Source organism: Zootoca vivipara, chromosome 6 (assembly GCF_965207765.1).
Source record: "Zootoca vivipara chromosome 6, rZooViv2.hap1.1, whole genome shotgun sequence".
NCBI lineage: Eukaryota > Metazoa > Chordata > Lepidosauria > Squamata > Lacertidae > Zootoca > Zootoca vivipara.
In genome coordinates, this window is record NC_142589.1 from 69,937,713 (window position 1) to 69,960,457 (window position 22,745).

A 22,745-nucleotide genomic window follows, 5' to 3' on the forward strand; every position below is an offset into this window, starting at 1 on the left:
CACTTTAAATTGGAGCAGCGACCTGAAGCTAAGTTCAGCTATAGGGCAAGGAGATCCATTAATTTACCAAGAGTTCATGGTTGGATGTTTGGGTCTCCTGCCTGAAAAAGCTGTAAATTCTATAAAGATAAATAAATCGTAAATCTTCATGGCTATGAGAGAAAATGAAAGTGATTTGAGCCTTTTAAGATGGCGCTGCTACTCCGTCGCAACAGGGAGCTCCACTAAGAAGATTTATGGGGAGGCTGGACTGATTAACTCACACAGGAGAAAGAACATCTGTGAAACTTCGTTTGACATTTATCTCAGCAGCTGGAACAATCGGATGAAAGTGGAAAACATCTAGGTGACTGTAAGGGGAAGATTTGGAATATTATGAGCTTGGAGGACGATTTGAACTTTAGAAATAAGACGGCAGTGGACAGTTGCGAGGAATTCCCAATTTCTTGAAGCATGGGAACCCAAAAATAAATTATTTAGATGATTTGGCATAACATTCGGTTTGATTGATATATATATGTGTATAATTTGAAATATTGAATGTGATATAATTGGTTTTAATTGGAAAATTAATAAAAATATTTAAAAAAAAAAAAAAGAGAATGGGTTTAGCCATGGAAAGATGGCATACAAATAAAAAAAGTTAATTAATAGTTATGAGGTTTAGAAAATTTTTAACGCCCCTGCCAGAAGCTGAGATTCTGCTCAGATGGTTGGATTCCTAGTTCTACCCTGCTCTATGTTCTGCTGCGAATTCACTGCCTGGATAACCCCAGGATATGTGAAATGAAGCCAACTGATGAAATTTTACATCTGTGCAAGACTCAACAACTGGCTCAACTTCCTAAACCCAGAATGACGGAAACTATATTACAAATTGTCATGATTGTTCTCAGCCTTGCTGTGTCTGTCAGCTGTCATGTATTCAACTTATGCAACATCTAATCTTCTATATGGGTGGTGCATTCAATTAACAATTCAATTAACAATTAACAAGAAGGACTAGAACTCTCACTTTTCCTAAAAGCATGCATTGAAAGGTGGCAACACCTCGCCCTGTTGGCTCTTTTTCACTAGCTAGATGTCGAACATGACAGGGTGATTTATAAGATGCCAAGGGCAAGAAGAAGCAAATCTGCCAATTTCACTTTCTCATGTTCCACTCTTCTTTTCAGCTCTCCACATTTCCACATCACTTTGCCTATATGCATTTTAATACAAACTGTGCCCTACTATAGTCAAACCGTGGTTGTCGAACGTAATCCATTCCGGAAGCCCTTTCGGCTTCTGAAATGTTTGACAACCAAGGTGTGGCTTCTGATGGGCTGCAGGAGCTTCCTGCACTCACGCGGAAGCCGCCTTGGCTTCCGAAAAACGTTCGAAAACCGGAGTATTTACTTCCAGGTTTTCAACATTCGGGAGCTGAAACATTCCAAAATGGAGGTGTTTGGGATCTAAGGTTTGACTATAAATGCAATTTTGTACACATCACTTGGCTGGAGAACCTCACTGAAAAATTCAGAGAAGTGAGAATTTCAAAGTAATTGCTATATCTTAATTTTCATTGTGTTGAACGTTAGCAGGATTTCCCTTTAACTATGAACTGGGTAGGATTTCTCCCTCATCTCTTGTCAAGGGGGACCTTTGGAAGCCATAATAGCAGAGTGCAGGCTTAACTCTGGCACAGTTGCTTTTCTGCAGATTCATGCATGAATTGAGTGGGTAGGGTCTCCAGAAGATGGCGACACCAAGAAATGCAGAGCTGGAAGGACCATATAGGACATTTAGTCCAACCCCTGATCAATGCAGGGATCTTGCAACTGCAACATCCCTGACTGATGAAGCCTCTGCTTCAATACTTCCAGTGAAGGAGACCCTGCCATCTTGCAAGGCAGTCTGTTCTACTATCATCACACAACTCATTCCATTAGGAAGTTTCTCTTAATGTATAGCAGAAAGCTGCTCTGTTGCCTTTCCTATACATTCAGTCTATTCCTGTCCCTTGAAGTAGCAATAAACAAGTCACCCCCCTTTTGCATGACAGAATTTCAGATATTTGAAAGCAGTTATCATGTCTCCTCTTCATCTTCTCTTTTCCAAATTAAAAGGAGCCAACGCAACTGTTCTTCGTAGAACTTGACTTTCCAGATTCTTCACCATCTTTGCTGGTTTATTTTGCCCCGCGATATTTATGCAATAATAGTGAATTAATGGTGGGTTCAGGCTGGGCCATCCACAAACCATTCTGCTTTATTAGCTGTTCTGCAACACATCTCCAATGTTACTGCCACCTGGAGGGCAGTTCTTGCACTGTAACAGTGCAACAAAAGTGGGATAACAACCCCCCCCCCAACAGAACATTTGTGGTATGAAAAATTACTAGATTTCAACTGGAAACTATGGGGCTTCAGTGTTTGGAAACCAAGTGGTGTATCTGCCCTGAAACATCTGCAGCCACAACCAGTATTGGAAGTGGGATCACGTATAATGTCCCTGATCCCACAATGCTCACAGATCATCAAGAATTCACAAGAAAAAGGAGGCCAGAGATGGAAACCCTAAAACCTCTATAAATTGGTGGTGTCTAGGTGAAAGCAGAAGTTCCTTACCGCCTTCCCCATTTTGATTCCTTTGGGCCTGGTCTTCTCTAAGGCCAACAAGACAGACCCGGGTGGGTCTCGAGTGTCTGAAGCTGCTGCAGGTGCTCTGTGGCGCAGGGAGGGTAAACGGTGACCCCTCTTGGGTGTCCCCCTTTTATCAATTCCTCTGGGTGCCACCTTGTCCCAGGAAGGAGAGGGGATGCCAAGCCCTCTTGCGTGCTTTTTTGAAGTCACGCACCAGGAGGTGACAGCCTCGGACGGGAGAAAGCAAACACCCAGGAGAGCAGGCTTCACCTTGGACTCCCCTTCCCACCCATGGCAACTCCCTCTGGAGCAAACATATCCAGGCATTGAAGGCAAAGACCTTGAAGGTGAGGGGGGTGAAGGAACAGGCCATATAAAAGGACGGAGCTGGTGCCATTAAATACAAGGCTCTGGGGGAAAGCGGTGGCACGGCTGTGGCTCAGTGGTAGAACATCTGCTTTGCGTGCTGAAATCAATCCCTGGCATCTCCATGTGTGGCTGGAAGAGACCTTTTGGCTTTCCACACACACCCCACTGGGCATGCTCAGTTCTCACTGGGCTATTTTTAGGTTCCCCCCTCCCCAGGATTTGGTTATATTTCTGCAAACCTTATTTATATTTCTGTTAATACCTCCTCGTCCTTGTGCCAATTTGGCCAGAACACGAGCACATCACACTGCAACATTTTTTGTTGCAGGCCCCACAATGTGCTTTGATTAATGGATTTGATTTCAAGATGTGGGGTGCGGTTTATTATTATTCCTACATGTAAGCACCCTTGATCGTTGCTATAGATACCCTCCCTGGTTCCAAGAAGGGAGACAGGAATAGTAAGGTCTGGTCGGTAGGCCAGTAGTTATGAGCTGCGCATCTGAGCCATGAAGGACTGTCAACAGCGACCCCTCCCCCATCAGCGACTCCTGATTCCCCTCACAGAGCTATGGTTCTCAGAGTTCCTCGGGAAGAGACAATGGTTGTGAAACAACTTTGGAAACTGTAGTTCTATGAGGGGACTAGCGGTTGCCCTATTTCTTATATTTATCAGATTCATATAGCATCCTTTATCACAAGATCTCAAGGCAAGATAAAAATACAAGGTAACTCTCAGCACCCTTAACAAAGATCAGCTCCCGGAATTCTTTATTTTGGGGGTGGGGGTGGGGTGGGAAGCTGTGGCTGTTTAAAATGCTTTTAATAGGGGGTTTGTGGCATGGTTTGAATGTGACCTAAATGGAAAATGAATCAAATTTCGTCCCACTTCCCTTCCTCTGGCACGAAGCTTTGGTAAACAACCACAGCTGTGATAGCCACAACCACCTCAAATGGAAACTGCTATAACCTCGCAGCAAGCGTCCTACGTGATCAGCCTTTCCGTGGGATTTGGAGTTGAGTATGCCTCTCAACTTTCAACTTTCGGTTTGTGGTTATTGAGTGGGAGAATGGGAGAAGTGTGAGGGCAAGCGACTTCTGCAGCTCTGCTAGCATCTGAAGAGATTTCTCATCCCCCCACCCCGTTAAATGCTTTATTTAACCGACAAACCAAAAACACAAACCCCACTGTGCATCATGAGGTATGTTACACTTCCCGATTTGAAAGAGACAGGGAATTCCTTGGAGGCCGGATCTGCTGCCCCTATCGATCCTGCCACCCGAAGGCTGTTGCCCCAATTTGCCTCATGTTTGGGCTGGCCCTCACTTAGACCATTCTTGCATTGTACAACTCTCCTCATCCTTCCAGGGATTGTTTGCCTTGCAGCTACTAATAAGCTACTAATGTTGATAGAAATATAATAATAATAATATAATTCAAACCTGTTAGTTGTGTTACAGGAATTTATGTAAAGGTGGTTTTTTTTTTGGGGGGGGGGGTGTTTGCCCCTCCAGCAGACATTATACACACACACCGACTACCAAACTCAACACAATCACTCCTGCATATGTCCCCACAAAACACTTCATCACAGTTTTTCCCTATCTCTATTCAACAAATATAACAATTCACTGATAAATGTATCTACCGGTATGTACCGGGCCTGGCTCACTGGGAAAACTTTAGAAAGTCATATAAAATCGTTCCAGTATGGATTTGCGCCATTCCAACTTTGTTCTGTTCAGGAAAGGAATGGTTACCAAGGGGGGAGTTTAGGATGTGGGCAGGCATAATCCCTGAAACCTGGGATCACATATACAGCAGCCTCTTGCACAAGAGATAATCACTGGCATCCTGGCAAATGGGTGCCAGACAGGCAGTTATCTCATGGACAATGGCAAACCACCCAGGAATGGATTAGGTCCTCGGTCAGGACTAAGGAGTTTTCCTGATGGGAAAACCAGGAGCTTGTAAATATCCCTATTGTATCACTTGATGGGCGTATGGTGGTGGGCAAGGGAGGTTGGGGGCAAACCTGACGAACTAGTTTCTTCCAGAAAACCCCTCCCTGTTTGTGACATATGTATGATGTATCTGTGATGTATACATGATGCTTCACCTGAGATGTTTATGGGAAAAGGGAAAACTGATAAAAGAGGAAGCTTCTTCCTGCTTCCTCTATGGGGTGGGTGGAAGTTCTGTTGCAACAGTCTTTTAAATAAAAATCAGGCCTACAGGCTGCTGTTTTGCTCCTATTTTCTTGGCTGGTGTCTTTGTTTGGGAGTCCAAGTGAGCCCGGGAATTTTCCTTTTACAGTTGCATTTTACGCGAAAATAAATAAATCTCCAAGCAATTTACAGCATATTTAAAAACATAAGCAGAAGGCCCACACCACATGCCCTTTTTAGGATTTGCGCTCATAGAATTGCAGAGTTGGAAGGGACCTCAAGGTGGTGGTGTGAATGTGGCTTTTATTTTGTTCATAGACAATAACGGAGGCTTGTCACGTCCCCCCTTTCTCAGTAACTCTTAGTGGGCTGGCCTTTCCCTCCTGGTTCTTCACTGCCATTCCTTTCCCCCCTGAGGGACCTTGACAGGACCTTGCACTAAAATGCCCCAGCCTTGCGTCCAGAGCTGCCTCTGGCATGTTCACAGCCCTTCGCCTTGTGCTGGAGCCAGAAATCTCTGGTGAACAGGGCTCTCCTCCCCAACCCCTGCTTATCAGCTGGTGACCTTACAAAGAGGAAGGAGAGATAGGGAAGCTGAAGGATTAACGTAGACAAACACAATTTGTATATGTGAGATGTGAAAGTGTTCAGTTTGCCTTCTCCACTGTTACTCAGTGTGCCCAATGGGATTCTGTTCCAGGTCACGTGCTACAAACTTGTGGTAGGAGCCCGGCTGGGAGCCATGTAACCAATGGCAAAATACCCCATGTACACATGTATAACCCCGTTCTAAAATAGCTGCATTGACTTCCAATTCGTTTCTAGGCCCAGTTCAAGGTGCTCATGCCAGGACTTAAAGCCCTAAATGACTTGGGTCCCACATACCAGAAAACCTGCCTCCTTCCCTCGGAAGTGCCGGGTCTTCGTGACCTGGGAGAGGGCCTTCTCTCTTGGCAGCCCCTAAACTGTAGAATTCCTTCCCCAAAGACCCTCCAAATGCCCCTGTTTTCCAGGGCAAGTCCTGGATTTACAGAAGCTGCCCTGCTTTTTTATTTGATCCCAGAATCTCCCGCTTTTCCTTAGGAAATCCCTATTTTCATTGGAGAAACGGTGGAGATTATGCGGTTATCTGACCCCAAATGAAGGCAGCCCTGTATAGAGAAGTTTTTTTAAAAAAATCTTTATAATGTTTTTATATATGTTGGAGGCCACCCAGAGTGGCTGGGGCAAACCAGTCAGATATATAAATGTTATTGTTATAAATTGGTATATATTGTTATAAATTGGTAGATATTATTGGTATAAATATTATTGTTATTATTGAATAGGACATTCCTATTTTCATTGGAGAAATGGTACTTTCGGCTTCTTCACTTTACAGCTTTTGGCGAATGCTGAAGATACACCCTTTTACCCTGGCGTTTGACACCTGAGATGTAGGTTTTCTGGGCCTATCCTATTCCTGTGATTTGCTTTTCACTGTTTTCAATTCTGAATTTCAAGTCGCCGCCTACCACGCTCAGACCTGCTGGCAAAGGGCAGATTATTAATTCATTCACTCATTATAATAGATAGGAACATACTGTAGGAAGCTGCCTTGTAACCGAGTCAGGCACCTGGTCCATCAAGCTTCATACTGTCTACACTGACTGGCAGCCACCCGCCAGGATTTCAGGCAGGTTCTTTCCCTGCCCCAGATGGAGTTGCTGTGGATCAAACTGGAGGTCTTCTGCATGCAAAGCAGATGCTCTCCTGCTGAGTTATAGCCCTATAGAATAAGTGAGAACAGCACATGTCTGTGAGTTGTGAAATGTGTAACCAACAGCTTGGATAAGGGACTTGAATAAAGCTGCATTTCAAATTCCAGGAGCATATGTAGAATGCCTAATTGGCGGTGGCGGAAGCAGTGAGGGAAGTATTTCAGCCAGACCTTTCCTTCAAGGAGCTCAAGACAGCATACATGGTTAACTGTTGGAGATGCAGTAGGGATAATGCTTCTCTAAAACATATGCTTTTTCACTGTCCCATATTGAAAGATTTTTGGCAGAAGGTAACTGGAACCATCAATAGAACTGTACGGAACAACCTTACATTTACAGAGCAAAATATCCTCTTGAATTATATAGCCAGCACATGGAACCTTACAAAAGGACAATAGAAGTGGACTCTCTGTGCCCTGACCACAGCAAAAAGACGGATCCTGATGAATTGGAAAAATAAAAATGCGACTCCCTTCTATGACTGGATTGAAGACCTACGTATACAAACTCGCGACATATGAACAACTTGCATATAAACACAGACTTCCCATGGACGAATTCAATGATATTTGGAATCCAATCTTACAAATACTGTAGTAGGTTAAGATCTGGTGAAGTACAATAACAGCCTTGTAAAATATACAGCTTTGGGTTTCCCCCCTCCCCGCTTTGTTTTCTCTTCCTCATAGGTTCTGTTTCTCTTTTTCTCTTTTTTGTTTACCTCTCACCATGTTTGGTGCACATATAGTTATGTACCTTTTGAACTTTCAATAAATATGTTACCAAAGAAACAAAACAAATCTCAAAACAGCATACATGGTTTCCCTCCTCCTCGTTTTGTCTTTACAGCAACCCTGGTTAGGCTGGGAGATGGTGACTGGCTCATGGTTGCCCACTAAACTTTGTTGCTGAGTGGGGATTTGAACCCTCATCTCCTGGATCCTAGTCCTGAACTCTAACCACTGCACCACAAAGGCTTTTGTTCTGGTCTCAAATCACTTCTCTGCCTTGAAGCTCACTCTGTTGTATCATGTGTCAACAGGAAGGCAGATATGAACGCAGCCGTCAGTAGGTTTCAACTCTCCTATATTTCATAGATTATCACTGCACCCTGGACCCGAGCCAGTTAATATGCCATACATTGCTATCTTTCTTTCTGGAATTTTGTTTCCTGGCCTTGTGACTTTCCTTGCATTGTACATGGCCAAATTGTTCTCAAGGCGACGAGCTCAAGGCTGCTCATTGAGTCACTGCTTGCATCACTACACAAGGCCAGACCTTCAGTCCGAAGGGAGGACCAATCCACAGTGTGGGTGGCTGCTCAGAAGGTCGACAGTTCAAATCTGCTTGACGGGGTGAGCTCTAGATGCTCTGTCCCAGCTCCTGCCAACCTAGCAGTTCAAAAGCACGCCAGTGCAAGTAGATAAATAGGTACCACTGCAGCGGGAAGGTAAACGGCGTTTCCGTGCGCTCTGGTTTCCATCATGGTGTCCTGTTGCGCCAGAAGCAGTTTAGTCACACTGGCCACATGACCCGGAAAGCTGTCTGTGGACAAATGCTGGCTTCTTCGGCCATGATCACCTTTGACTGGACTTAACCATCCAGGGGTCATTTAACTTTACCAGTCCACATAACCCATGGGCTAAGCTGTCAAACCGGTGGTTCAAGTTGGGCTCATCAGCTGCAAGTCCCCATAGCTGCTGATTGTCCAACATTTGTTGGGCTTCCAAAGCCACTTGACCTGATTTAAGGACCCTCTTCTACGTTGTCCTTCAAAACAAGGACACAACTCTGCACAAACTTTGCATGTGTTATTTCTAAATGCAAATTTAGAAATATCATTTGATTTAAATACAGTAGAAATGCAATGCATCTCCTCATCGAATCATAGAGTTGTAATGTACCCAAGGGTCATCTAGTCTAACCCCCTGTTATGCAGGAATCTCAGCCAAAACATCCATGGCAGGTGGTCATCAGAATGGGAAAGACTATGATCAGATGACCTGGGAGCCTAGTCCAGGAGCTGTTGATTGGCACCTTCAAGGCCTCTGATCTCCCTCCTTAGGGTCCTTTGGCTATGTATACACCATACATTTAAAGTACATTTAAAACAGCACCCTCCCTTCCAAGAATCCTGGGAACTGTAGTTTATCATACACAGAGCTACAATCCCCAGCACCCATAACAAACTACAGTTCCCAGCATTCTTTGGAGGGAGGGATGTGCTTTACGCATGCTTTAAATCAGGGCAGGTTCAGGTCAAAGTTGTGGAGCTTTCTTTATGGAGGAGGAAAGCCCTGGTTTTTTTGGGTGCAGGGCTAAAATGTTGAGCTTTTTTTTAGGGGAGCTAAGGTTGTTGAGCTTCTTTGTGGGGAGCCAGTGATCTACCACAGATGTCCAGTGATCTACCGGTAGATCACCTGTTGGACATGCCTGCTTTAAAAGTGTGCACACAGTTCTTTATCTTTAAAACCAGACTTGGACCTCGCAGCCCTTAAAATACTTCTGCAAATAGAGGATTAAAGGTAAAGGTAAAGGGACCCCTGACCATTAGGTCCAGTCGTGACCGACTCTGGGGTTGCGGCGCTCATCTTGCTTTACTGGCCGAGGGAGCCGGCGTACAGCTTCCAGGTCATGTGGCCAGCATGACTAAGCCGCTTCTGGAGAACCAGATAGCACACGGAAACGCCGTTTACCTCCCTGCTGTAGCGGTACCTATTTATCTACTTGCACTTTGACGTGCTTTCGAACTGCTAGGTTGGCAGGAGCTGGGACCGAGCAAAGGGAGCTCACCCCGTCGTGGGGATTCGAACCGCCGATCTTCTGATCGGCAAGCCCTAGGCTCTGTGGTTTAACCCACAGTGCCACCCGCGTCCCTAAAAATAGAGGATTACCCTCTGTAAAATAGGACACATGGCCAGCCTAATCCTGCTATAAATATAATGACTTGACTTGCATGAAAGCAGAAGATGTCTGCCAAGGTCAAGTTAGCTGTGAGTACAGTGGCAGCTGCAGACATGCCACTGAGATTGCTGCTGCCAAACACTTTAGGGAAATACAGAAATGCTTGTACTGAATGGAGAGCATAGCACAGCATGGGTGTGTAATCAATTGCTTGCATATTCTCCAAGAAACTTGTGGCAGGCAGCAGTGCAAGCTATTGGCAAACATGGCTGCTATGTGATCACTGGTGTTTTGCCAGTGTTGTGTGGATGACATGTAACAGGGATAGCTGCTGATTGCTATAATTCATAGAATCATAGAATCATAGAATCATAGAATCATAGAATCATAGAATCATAGAATCATAGAGTTGGAAGAGACCACAAGGGCCATCCAGTCCAACCCCCTGCCAAGCAGGAAACACCATCAAAGCATTCCTGACAGATGGCTGTCAAGCCTCTGCTTAAAGACCTCCAAAGAAGGAGACTCCACCACACTCCTTGGCAGCAAATTCCACTGCCGAACAGCTCTCACTGTCAGGAAGTTCTTCCTAATGTTCTTCCTAAGTTCTTCCTAATAATTATAATTATTATTTATATCCCACCCATCTGGCTGGGTTTCCCCAGCCACTCTGGGCGGCTTCCAACAGAATATTAAAAACACGATAAAACATCAAACATTAAAAACTTCCCTAAACAGGGCTGCCTTCAGATGTCTTCTAAAAGTCAGATAGTTGTTTATTTCCTTGACATCTGATGAGAGGGCATTCCACAGGGCGGGCGCCGCTACCGAGAAGGCCCTGTGCCTGGTTCCCTGTAACCTCACTTCTTGCAGTGAGAGAACTGGCAGAAGGCCCTTGCTACCCTAAGCAAGACCCTATCTTTCCACATAACCTGCCTCACAGGTCTGATGCGAGACTAAAATTTCAGTTCCTTGGAGGATGTAGGAGTCTTAAAACAAGGGGCAGATTTTTCAGGAAAAGATGCTGATATAAGGCCGAGGTTGCAGGTTCGATCCCCGTAAGGGACAGCTGCATATTCCAGCATGGCAGGGGGTTGAACTAGAAGATCCTAAGGGTCCCTTCCAACTTTGTGATTCTATGAGTCAAGAGCCCTAGAAAGGGGTGTCCAGATGGAATGAAGCAGGGATGGGGACGCTTACTAGTCAAAGGTAAAACTTACATTGGTTGCCCCATACCCTTTTGCCCCAGGCACCTCCTACAACTAGAGGGGTGTCCAGAAGGGTATGTGACCTTTGGGCTGAAAAAGGTTCCCCTCACTTTCCAGAAAGCAAAGAGGAACCAAGGTTCTTGCCTTTGTGGTATTTCCACATTTGTGTATCCTTTTGCTCAAAGAGCTCTGCATGCAGAATCTTGCTGCAACCCTTATAGCCACCCCGTGATGCAGATGCAGTGACTAAGTCTAAGAGAAAGAGTGCCTGGAGCTATTGGCAGAACTGAGATTCGAACCAGGTGCTCAGGCTCACATTTGCCAAGGTAACAAAAGTGCAGGGGAGCAACACTCATCACATAGGAGAAGTGAGCAGCGCATAAGACCTATGATGGTTTGCCAGTTTCCCTGAGCCTGTGGTTACTCCCTCATTTAGGCTGCATGCATCATGCATTTAAAGGCACCCCCCCCCCAAGACCTGGAAGCTGTAGTTTGCTAAGGAAACTGGGAACTGTAAGGGCTAAACTGCAGTCCCCAGGATTTCTGGTGGGCGGTGAATGTGCTTTAAATATATGGTGTATACAAAGCCAAAGATGTGTCTAGAGGAAGTGGGTTGTTGGGAAAACCTTAGCTTCATCTCCTAGCAGGAAGCAGGAAATGTCAACATTTTAGTTTATCAGATACTGCTTGTTGGGAAAGTCCCACCGTCTCCCCATGTGCTAACTAGGGTGCGAATGGCATAATTGCAGCTTGCTCAAATTACTGTAACACCATATGACTTGAACCGAGTTTGCTTTCGAGGCTGAGCTGTTTCCACGCTCATGCTAACTTGTCCCTGGACCCCTGCACAGGAAAGGGATTTTACAGTGGGGATTTGTGAACTTAAGATGGGCTGGACCCGTCTATAATAATGTGCATGGAAACGAGCTAATCAATATGGACTCGCAGGAGATGTAGATCTTAGGAACACAGGAAACTGCTTTATACCAAGTCAGATCACTGGGCCATAAGGCTGCATTCACATGGCCCTGGTGAATATTGTATTAGCCTTTGGGAAGTGGACAAAGTTCACGAATTGTTGCTATATTTCTCCTGCCTTAAAAGGAGGCTGAGGGTTTAAAAATAAAATCCCCAAAGGGTGGGGAAACTCTGGCCCATGGGTGTAATTCATAGCTGCCAAGTTTTCGCTTTTCTCGCGAGGAAGCCTATTCAGCATAAGGGAAAATCCCTGTAAAAAAGGGATAACTTGGCAGCTATGGTGTAATTAGGCTGGACAGGCCTCCATATTTGACATTCAAGGCTGTTTTAGCCAGGCTACCAGCACCCATTCTGCTATGAAGTTGTGGAGGGGAAGACATGGCTGGGCCACGGGAGGCTTACAAGCATTATCAATTGGCTGATTGGCACCCCCTGCCAAACTCTGTGCTTTGCAAGTGCCAACAATCTGTTGATTGTCACTGGGACTTGCAATATCGCTGCCATTTGAAGTGTCCGTGTTATGTACTGCAGCGTTTCTCAACCGCTGTTCCGCGGCACACTACTGTGCCGCGAGACGCGGGCTGCTGTGCCACCACGTGCGGCGATGAGAAGGGCGATTTGTAGCTCGGCCAGGCGGCAAGCCACGTCCCGGTACACATGGCTGTTGCAAAAGTTGCCGTCCAGGGCGCTCTGCACGTCCTCCTCCCCCCAGATCTCCAGCAGAGCTCGAGTCTCCAGTGCGATCGGACGGGAAGGGGCGATCAATAGCAGGCAGGCGGGGGCCAGCCGCCCGCCCGCCTCGCCGCAGCCCCTCCTCCCGCAGCTCCCCCTCTCAGCGTCCCCGGCAAGGCGGCAGTTGCGGCGGCCGAGATCCCATCCCTTCTCTCGCCTGGCTTTCCTCAGCCTCGTCTGTGGCTGTCGCTCCCTCGCCTCAGGCGGTGGGAGCTCGGTGGTGGTGGTGGTGGCGGAGGGGGCTGCACTTCGAGGCCCATCACCTTGCGGAGGCCGGAGGCCACGGGGCTCGGAGAAGAAGCGGCGGCTGCTGAGAAGAAGGCGGGCGCCGAGGCTGAGCAGCACCGGCGCGGCCTCTTTCCCCTCTCCGCTCGCTCCCCGGCGGGCCCAAGCCGGCCCGGCGTCAGCAGCGCGCATTGCGCTCCAGCTGCCCCCTCCCCTTCATGTGCGCGCACACTCACATCCATCCACACACACATGCCAGTCGCCCAGGTTCACACACAAAGCAGCGAGGGTGTCTGTCGCACAACTTCAGTGGTGGTGGGAAGAGGGGGGCAGGAAGGCGAGAACAATAGGCAACGGTCTCCTCCCGAGGAAAAGGCGTCGCGTACCTATAGGGCGGCACAGAGTTGGTGTGCCTCGTGATTTTTTTCATGCAACAAGTGTGCCGTGGCCCAAAAAAGGTTGAGAAACACTGATGTACTGAGCTGAATCCTAGAACAATAGGATCCAGAATCAGCAGTCTGATTGGTCCGCAGGAGCCACCCAATCCAACTCCAGGTGGAAGTGAATCAGCAACCTGATTGGCCTGCAGGAGCAGCCAATCAGGCTGCATAGAATCATAGAATCATAGAGTTGGACGAGACCACAAGGGCCATCCAGTTCAACCCCCTGCCAAGCAGGACAGAAGTCAATCTACAACCTGATTGGCCCACAGGTGTAGCCCTGAAGTAGCCTATCACGCAAGGCCCATTGTGTAAATAATGTATATAAGCAGATGGTTTTGGGGAAAGAGCCTTTCTCTCCTCTTCTTCTCCTTGATGACTACGAGCTGAATAAAGAGCATAAAATTCACTCTCGACTCCGAGTATATTTCAGTCCGTTTCGCAGCTCCCGCCATATTTCTGATCAGAAATGCCCCTGGAATCTGAAGGCACTTTCCAGAGACAACCTGTTTATTGACTCATCCAGGATTGATAGATGACTTAAGCCAGACATCCCCAAACTTTGGCCCTCCAGGTGTTTTGGACTACAATTCCCATCTTCCCCGACCACTGGTCCTGTTAGCTAGGGATCATGGGAGTTGTAGGCCAAAACATCTGGAGGGCCGCAGTTTGGGGATGCCTGACTTAAGCTATTCACCCTCATTTGTTTTTGGACTGCAACTCCCATCATCCCTAGCTAGCAGGAGCAGCAGTCAGGGATGATGGGAACTGTAGTCCAAAAACAGCTGGAGAACTAACACTAATCTAGATAAACGAGAGGCACCGTCAGAGTTCAAAGACACATAGGAACCAAGCAAAAGCCTTTGAGGAGAGTGTGATAGAGGACTTGTGAGCTGGGGTCCGACTAGGAAGCTGGGTGAGGTGTGGGAAGAGTCCCAAGGGCCACCTTGGGAGGTTTAGAGGGCCGCATTTGGTCTGTAAGCCTGAAGTTCCTCAGCCCTGGGGCTACAAGTTTAGGACAAGAAGATCCCCCTTCCTACTTACAACATTTGTTTGATGTCATTCTGTTTTATATTTCTGTTCTGTTCTTTTTCTTTTTACTCTTACACTCTTGTTGTTTAGTCGTTTAGTTGTGTCTGACTCTTCGTGACCCCATGGACCAGAGCACGCCAGGCACTCCTGTCTTGCACTGCCTCCCGCAGTTTGGTCAAACTCATGTTCGTAGCTTCGAGAACACTGTCCAACCATCTCGCCCTCTGTCGTCCCCTTCTCCTAGTGCCCTCAATCTTTCCCAACATCAGGGTCTTTTCCAGGGAGTCTTCTCTTCTCATGAGGTGGCAAAACACTCTTACTCTTTTTTTAAAAAAAACTCTTAGGGACAAAGCTGAAGACATGACTTTGGGAGAGTGGTGATAGTTTATCTCCCACAATTTCAATATTTATTTACATTGCCCAAAGTGGCTCTCAAAGCAGCTTACAAAACATTATCACAAGACAATCGCATCCAAGGAGAGGAGGATGAGCGGAGTCAAAAGTCACAATAAGGCACCTGATTATGTAGTGCACACGGGCTTCCAAGTCACATGCTGGCGACAAGGCTGATCACGAATCTTTAAGGCAAATTTGTCCATCTAGCATATATTTTCACCAAAAGCACAACCAGCTTCTATGCATTGAAAACATGCTGCAGCAGCTTTAATGAACACTGGGGCAGACAAAACAAAGCAGGGGGCTGGTGCCCATTGCGGTTGATAGGGTAGGCAGCAGGGAGTCCAACAGCAGGGGGCACCAGAGGCAATGACAGTCAGAGCCACAGCTAATGTGAGGCAGAGCCAACTAATTCTAGTTTTGTCTGCCCCATCCTCTCCATTCAAGAGCAATGCTGAGGTTAATAGGGGAGAGAGCCAATAATGAGCGCAACCAACCCCCTTGGCTGGATGTAAGTAGCAAGGCAGGCAGGTGGGTACTGGCCAAGGGCAAACTATGGTTAGGAGGGCACTGCTCCACTCACACTAATGGAGCAGCCACCACTGAAACAAAGTCCTGCGTAATGGGGCAAGAGAGCATCAATTTGTGGTACGAGATTTCAAGCGACAGCCACATGCCCCAGGTTTTGCCTGCAAAATACCGGAGAGCCTGGGTGGGAGACAGAGCCGTCTTTACCCGGGGGTGCAAAGGGTGTGGTGGCAGAAGGACTGGGAACAGCCCAGGAGAAGATGAGGAAGTCTGGTACTCCAAAGAAAGAAATCTGAAATGGGAAGGAAATCGGGGTGGGGGTGGGGGAAAGAGAGGGAGAGGGAATGTAGGCTGGAGAGGAGGAGATCTGAACCCATTTCATGGTGTTATCATTGGCAATGGTAGATCAATGCAGTGGTTTTGCAGCGTGTGTATTATGTGCCGATGAGGATTTTAGCAGGGCAAGAGCGGAAGTTGCTCGATGCTCCACGGTGAGGGTCTGCTGTTGTGGATCATGGCACTGTCGCTGAGAGACAGGAGATGGGTGGGTTTGCAGGATCCTCCCCCCTGTTTCCAAGTGTAGTTAGCACTGGTTTATGTATTCATTTACTCCGTAAATGTATATCCAATATGATTCATTTTGAAATTTTGCCATTTTATGTTGATTCATTTCTGGTATTAATTGATTCACTTTAGTGTGTGTGTGTGTGTGTGTGTGTGTACACACAGTGCTTATTTCCTAAAAAAATGTTTAGGGGCACTCTCATTTTGACTCACAAATATCATCATTTTATAGTTCAAATCGGGGGAAATAAATATAGTAAATGGACAAAAGTACAAAGATTCAAAAAATGTTTAGCGGTATGTGAACCTCTGTGTACCCCCAGAAAAAAGCAGTGTGTGTGTGTGTGTGTATAAAATCAAAATGACTATAGGCAATCTCCAGGCATCAGATGTTTCAGTGCATTTGATCCTCAGTGCTGATCGGTTTTCCTCTTCCTGGTTTGGTTTGGGAAGTTTGTGTTATGGTGCAGCTGGATCACACACAGTGCCCATCTCTTGATGTGCACAGCCACACACCCCCATCCCAATCTACCAGAAAGAACATTCATATCACCTGATGTCACCTCAAATGCAGTCCTATGCAGTTCACATCTTCTGTTGGTCCTTGAGTGAAGCGCATAGACATTTCATGATATGTGTGTGTCTCTGTGTGTGAACCAGCCTGTACCACATCTCTATTTATTTATTTTGTGTCTGATTCAAAAGGGCATGACATCAGAGGAGAATTTCTCTGTGCGTCGGGGTAGGATGGAGAGACGGGGAGATCTTTTAGGATATGAATGCCATGTCACACATCTTCAAGGGTTTTGTAGCTCAGTATTTCTTGCCTTAAACATAATCACTGTTAAGACGATATACAGAATTAGGAGCATAAGCCCCATCCCAACTGCCAGGTGGGACAAGAACATCGCTGTCCGGGAATGCTGCCGAGCGGCTGTTCCGTTTCCAGCAAGGTTGGCATCGCGAGTCTGGGGAAGAAGAGAGAAAATCCATGAAAAAATGCAACTAGAGACCTTGTCTCTAGGAATGGGTGGTGGCTAGCAAACAATCCTTTTGTCTCAGGCTGTGAGGCACTAACCAATAGCCAACAAATTATCTTCGTGATTATATGAACGTCCATAAACCTGTAGGCTGGCTTATAGGGTTCCCATATTTCAACAAGTAAAAACCAAGATACCCCCAAAATGGTTGAGCCTTTTAAAGGAAATCAATGCGACTGACTTGCCTAAGATCCCAGAACAAAGCTCCGTATTTTAGACCCTGCCCCCAGACGTCAATTCTGCCTTTAAAATCCCGGTAATGTCCAAACAACTGGCAGCCTTAGTTTATATGCATTTCTGCATGGACTAGTTGCATGGCAACATGTGCAAATGGCTTTAGATACCTATTAGGTCCATAAATTACCATATAGCACATATTCAACACAAAAAAACAGCAACAATGTGTTGTTGACAAAGGACAGCTGGACATATCGAAGGCCTCATTTCCTTCAGTAGCTTAGGGCCTCATCAAACCTAAATCCAGCCCTGGTAGTAGTAGTAACCACAAACACAACCAATAATAATTTGCACCTACCCATAATTTAGGGGAAGAGTCATTGCTCCGTGGCCGTACATCTGCTTGGCATGCAGAAGGTCCCAGCTCCAGTCCCCGGCATTTCCAGGTAGGGCTGTGATAGAGCCTGAAACGCTGGAGAGCCTCTGGCAGTCAGTATGGGGAATATTGAGCTGGATAGACCAATGGCCTGACTCAGGACAAGGCAGTTTCCTATGTTCCTAGCCAGATGGTTTAAGACTGGAACCTAGCAGAGCACAAAAAGACTCAGAGCTTGGGCTGTATGCTGTGACTGAGTCTCAGAACTGGACAGTCCTTTGGGTTTCTGCAAAAACGGTCTGTGCACTGATGAGATCTATTCATCAGCAATTTGGACATTATTGACTTACTAGTGCCATTCAGCCCGTTTAATAAACGGGCGCTAGAACATTCAGCCTTTTTCGGTGGCAGCGGCGTGTGTGGGGCTTTTATTCCTTGTCTAATTGATTGTTCCTTCCCCCCTCCCTTTGATCCTTAATTTATCCCTAATTCTCTCTCCCCCCCCCATTCCCAAGCCCCAAGCCAAAGTCCCCCCCTTTTTTTACCTTTACAGCCCGGGCTCAGCTGGGGGTGCGGGGGGTATTTCTTCCTTTACCCCCACCGAAGCTTGTGATTGGAGTGCGGATCCCTCCCCACCCTGTTTTCGCGCACTTTTGCGCCTGCCGTTTGGTTCCTAATTCCCCCCCGTCAATAGCGCTGCTGCTGCCAGGGCCCAGTGGCCGAATTCTGGCTCTTGGACGGCCCAGGCGGCTGCTCCGGGGTGTATGCCCAGTTTTTCGGGGTGGGGGTGGCTCCCGCTACTTTTGTTGGCCTCTGCGGCTGTTTTTCAGTCACCTGCTGCGTCCGGGAGGGAGCTTTGCCGTCCGAGGGGCTTGTGCCCACCCCGGCGCTTTCTGAGGTTCCCGCGGTTGGCGCTGAGCATTTGGTGGCCTCCCTTTACTGGCCGTTCCGGCCCAGCGGGGGTCTCCCGGTTGCTTGTGCTGTTTGGGCCTCAATTTCGGGCCTGTTAGTGAGGAGAAGCCAGGGCCCCGATTTTTTGGTCATCCCGGCTTCCTCCTCAGGCCCTTGGGCACGTTGAGAGAGGGCCTGCCCTGCTTAGGAGCCTTGCTGCCTGCTCCTGCCTTCCACCTGATGGCCTCTGTTTTAACTGCTTATTGAACCAGTGCAGGGCAGAGGGGTGGGGGGTGGGGTGGGGAGGGGAGAGTGTGTGTGTGTGAGTGCGTGCAGTCTCTGCGTCCAATCCCTGTGTCCCTGGGGCACATGCTCAGTAGCGCGGAAAACGGGACACAGGGAATCTGGATGCAGAGACACTTGCATATTATTATATAGGATTCAGAGTAACGATGTACGGATTATCTAATTAATTAATTCTCCCCCAAGGCTGCTGTTCCTTTTATTCTCCACGTATGACATCAACCCACTTTTCCAGTTGTAAATGTGGTTACTGAGGTTTGCCAGTTACAAAAAAACAAACAAAAAAAGAAGCTCCGGGTAATCTGAAGAGGCAACTACCCCCCCCCCCAAGTCACATCAGTTTGAAACAACTGAGATTTATGCTGCCACAAACTTGGTTGCATCATCAGCCACAAGCTTATCTGGATCGCCACAATGATCAAACATACCCATCAGTTGTGCAACAATGCTACTGCTAGTAGGATCAGTCAAGGTTCTACGCTTCTCCAACCAAATAGTGTTGATTTACCAGTTCAAACAGGCCATCTGCTATCTGTTTCCAAGGACTGTCAAGGTAAGGGACTGGTGATTAAAAGTTCCTTCCATTGTGTCGATCTATTTGCTTTGCAGTGCAGCATGGGTTACGGTTTTGTTCTTCCTATCAGTTGCAACACCCAGCTGCTATTCCTTTGAACCCCCAGTAGGGCAACACAGACACCCACATATTAAGTGATAATGTTCCACATTCTGCCTTAGGTTATTGGGTAGTGGTAATAATAATAATAATAATAATAATAATAATAATAATAATAATACCCCACCAATCTGGCTGGGTTGCCCCAGCCTCTCTGGTGGCTTCCAACACACATAAAAGTATAATAAAAATCCAAACATAAAACGGGCTGCCTTCAGATGTCTTACTAATAATAATCTATAACAGGGGTCCCCAGACTTACCCGCCTTTGGGCTGGAGTGCGGGGGAGTGCGCGCGCAGTGGGCTGGAGGGTGGGGGAGTGTGCGTCAGTGCGCATGCGCACACCCATTTACTGGCGCGGTGGCGCGCTTCCAGGCCGAAAAAAATCGCCGAAAATTGTTTGTGCGCATGCGTATGGGCCTCCCCGACCCGGAAGTGCACCTCCCCCGGCCCAGAAGCGCACCGGAAATGACCTCTTCTGGGTCGGGAGAGGCCCATACGCATGCGCAGAAACAATTGTCGGCGATTTTTTTCAGATCTGGAATGGCGCCGCAGCGTGCTGCAAGAGCAGGCGGCGGCAGCGGGCGGCAGGGGTCATCGCGGGCCGGATTGGGAGGCCAATTGGGCCGCATCTGGCCCACGGGCCGTAGTCTGGGGACCCCTGATCTATAACATGATGTCAAGTGGAGAACCAGACAGCCACCGCTGCAAAGATGGAAGGAAGGGGTGCAATTCTCATAACTGTTTGAGAGGATGTTCAGCTGCAATCCACTACCACTTAGGAAATGGGCATCTGATTCGACCGCATTCCCAGCTGCAGTAAACGACTCCATCCATAGCAGCAAAACTCAGGCAAAGCTAACACCCAAAAGAACGCTTAGATGTTAGAATTTAGTGGTGGCTCAGCTTAAACTTGGAAGGACCCAGGTGGTGCTGTGGTTAAACCACTGAGCCTAGGGCTTGCTGATCAGAAGGTCGGCGGTTCGAATCCCTGTGACGGGGTGAGCTCCCGTTGCTTGGTCCCAGCTCCTGCCAACCTAGCAGTTCGAAAGCACGTAAAAATGCAAGTAGATAAATAGGAACCGCTACAGCGGGAAGGTAAACGGCGTTTCCATGTGCTGCTCTGGTTTGCCAGAAAGCGGCTTTGTCATGCTGGCCACATGACCTGGAAGCTGTACGCCGGCTCCCTCGGCCAATAATGTGAGATGAGCGCGCAACCCCAGAGTCGGTCACGACTGGACCTAATGGTCAGGGGTCCCTTTACCCTTTACCTTTTACAGCTTAAACTAGGAAGGAGGCTCTTGCTCACTGCTCTTCAACCTTGGGTGCACATATATTGGTGGATTACAGTTCCCATCATCCTTGACCATTGACTAAACTGGCTGGAGTTGATGGGAGTTGTAGTCCAACGACATCTGGGGACCCAAGGTTGAAGACTACTGCAGTCTAGTCCACGAAAATGGATGCCACCAACCCATTGTTGGGTTTCTTGAATAATCAAAGTTGCCTTTGAGCCAGTCTAATGTCAATACTGTCTGTTTAAGAAAAACAGGTGCCGGTAATTTCTGTTTAATTGCTCACAGGCGTGGGCCTCTACTACCTTTGTGTGGTAGTATGGTGGGAGGTTTGAAGGGTTGGAATGTGGGTATGTAAAGTTGCTGTGAGATAGAGTGTTTATCTTTAGTTTAAAGTCTCTTCTGAGTCCGTTTGTTTTTCTGTTGGGGAAAGCCAACCTTTTGTTTTTCTTCTGTATACTTTAAACGGTATACTGCTAGTCGGGGGTTTCATGCTAGGTTGGTCTTTAAACTCTTGGTGGTGTATTTTAGCCAAGTCAACTTCTGTTTGCGCATTTTGTTTTTCTATAAACTCTGCGTGAAGCGTACTTTGAAGGGCCACTGGGAAACTGGGGTATACGATTTATGTTAGCACTCTTAATACCCAGTGTTCCCCAATATTATTTCATAATACCCATACCCACCTGCCCAGCTTTAAGTTGCCAGGAGACTCTTTTTCTGATTTCCTGCCCCACCAGGAGCTACTTTGGAAGAGTAAACATGCACCTTGGCTTGGCAACCCTGCTCTGTCTGCAAACACCACCCACTCTGTGCCCGGACTCCCTAGCCTGTAGCACATCATAACAGTCCTTGACATTGTGGGGGAAGGGCTCGTAGTGAAAGCCACAAGCTTCAACTCTTCCACCCAGAACGCCAGTTTTAGCCCAATCAGTGCCAGCCCTGAAGTCTCCTAAAATATAGTTCTCAAGAGGTAACAGTTAAGTGGGGCATGCCGCTTTTGCCCCCTTGTATTCTAGCACTGCATAATGCCCCCCACTCACTTTTCCTCTCTTGTTTCTTACCTTTATAGAGAAAATCAAAGCAGCGATGCCCAGAGGTAGGAAGCAGCACAGCATGGTGAAGATAGAGTAGCCCAGGTGCTCGGGTTCATTGGTAGGCTGAGGAGGCACAATGTAGATGGCCTGCGGGGTCTGATCCGAACCTTGGTAGACTCCTGTATCTGGTGGGGCATAATAAGCTTGGTAAAGAGGTGGCATAGAGGGACCTGACCCATAGCCCGGGGCGGGTGGAGGCTGACCAGGAGGTGCCAGCGGATCAGCCTCTGACTCAAAGGGCTGATTTTCAGAGAAGGGTGGTGGAGCCTGAGGGTCAGGCCAGTTGCTGGACTTCTTCTCATAGTTTGGGTCACTCATTTTGCCAGTCTACTGCCCTCTTTCCCCTCCAGCTCTTCCCAGTTCTCCAAGTACAGTTTCTCTGCCTTTTTCAATTCTTCGTGTTCCTCCTTGATGGCCACCCCGATTTGCTGCTGGGTATCGTCTTCTCTTCTTTTCACCTCCTCTAATCCTCTCTGTGCCTTTTGCCTTCCTCCTCTCGTGGCGCCCAACCAATCCCTCTAAATCTTCTCTATGGCTGGACGCTTGCCTTATAACGCTGGTTGGTCTGCCCGTCTGCTTAATGAACACTTTACTGATTGCCCTGGCTCTCGGACAGGATGACTTCATGGTGTCTCAGAGCCTAGGCAGATGTGCGGGTGGAATAAGGCAGAGAACAAGCAACCCAGACAGACAGGCAGACAGGCAGACAGGCAGGCAGGCAGACTCACATACTGTGATATGGGTGAAGGCTTCTTGAAGTAGGGCACTGTGAAAGGGGCTGCTTCATACATAGATACAAACACACTCTTCCCCATTTTACAGCTGAAAATAAGAACAGGAATCTATCCCTTGAGCTCCTGCAGGTGTTTCTTGAGCATTCATCCTGATTGGGTTATGCAGAGGTTAGTCTATGACTATTTGTCTTGATTTGTTTGCAGGGAGATTAGACAGCAGTGTGCAGTGAGGC

The 22,745-nt window shown here is 47.5% G+C and overlaps 2 protein-coding genes across 3 annotated transcripts in view; both read right to left on the reverse strand.

The window, feature by feature from the left end:
- ATP4A (ATPase H+/K+ transporting subunit alpha) overlaps positions 1-3,008 on the reverse strand; it is a 30,985-nt gene extending 27,977 nt beyond the window's left edge. Inside the window, exon 1 of the mRNA XM_060275674.2 lies at positions 2,610-3,008. Within this exon, the coding sequence (XP_060131657.2) occupies positions 2,610-2,951 (342 nt within the window). The 5' untranslated portion in view covers positions 2,952-3,008. The remainder of the gene's footprint in view (positions 1-2,609) is intronic.
- An 11,786-nt stretch (positions 3,009-14,794) lies between these two features.
- Positions 14,795-22,387, reverse strand: LOC118087994 (dispanin subfamily A member 2b-like). Of its 2 annotated transcripts, XM_088672519.1 has the most exons (3): positions 21,982-22,387; positions 21,746-21,903; positions 14,795-16,897 (listed from the first exon to the last, which is right to left on the reverse strand). In XM_088672519.1, the coding sequence occupies exons 1-3, from the start codon at positions 22,094-22,096 to the stop codon at positions 16,727-16,729; spliced, it is 444 nt and encodes a 147-aa protein (XP_088528645.1). In that variant the 5' UTR covers positions 22,097-22,387; the 3' UTR covers positions 14,795-16,726. The 2 variants fall into 2 exon arrangements, with proteins under 2 accessions (XP_088528645.1, XP_034977027.1); XM_035121136.3 differs by having other exon boundaries at positions 21,746-22,347.
- Between the last annotated feature and the right edge of the window lie 358 nt (positions 22,388-22,745).

Coding starts and splice junctions, on each gene's coding strand:
- LOC118087994 (XM_035121136.3), bottom strand. CDS start 22,096: ATGAGTGACCCAAACTATGAGAAGAAGTCCAGCAACTGGCCTGACCCT. Junction 16,898..21,745: donor CTTTGATTTTCTCTATAAAG/GTAAGAAACAAG, acceptor CTTCTTCCCCAG/ACTCGCGATGCCAACCTTGC.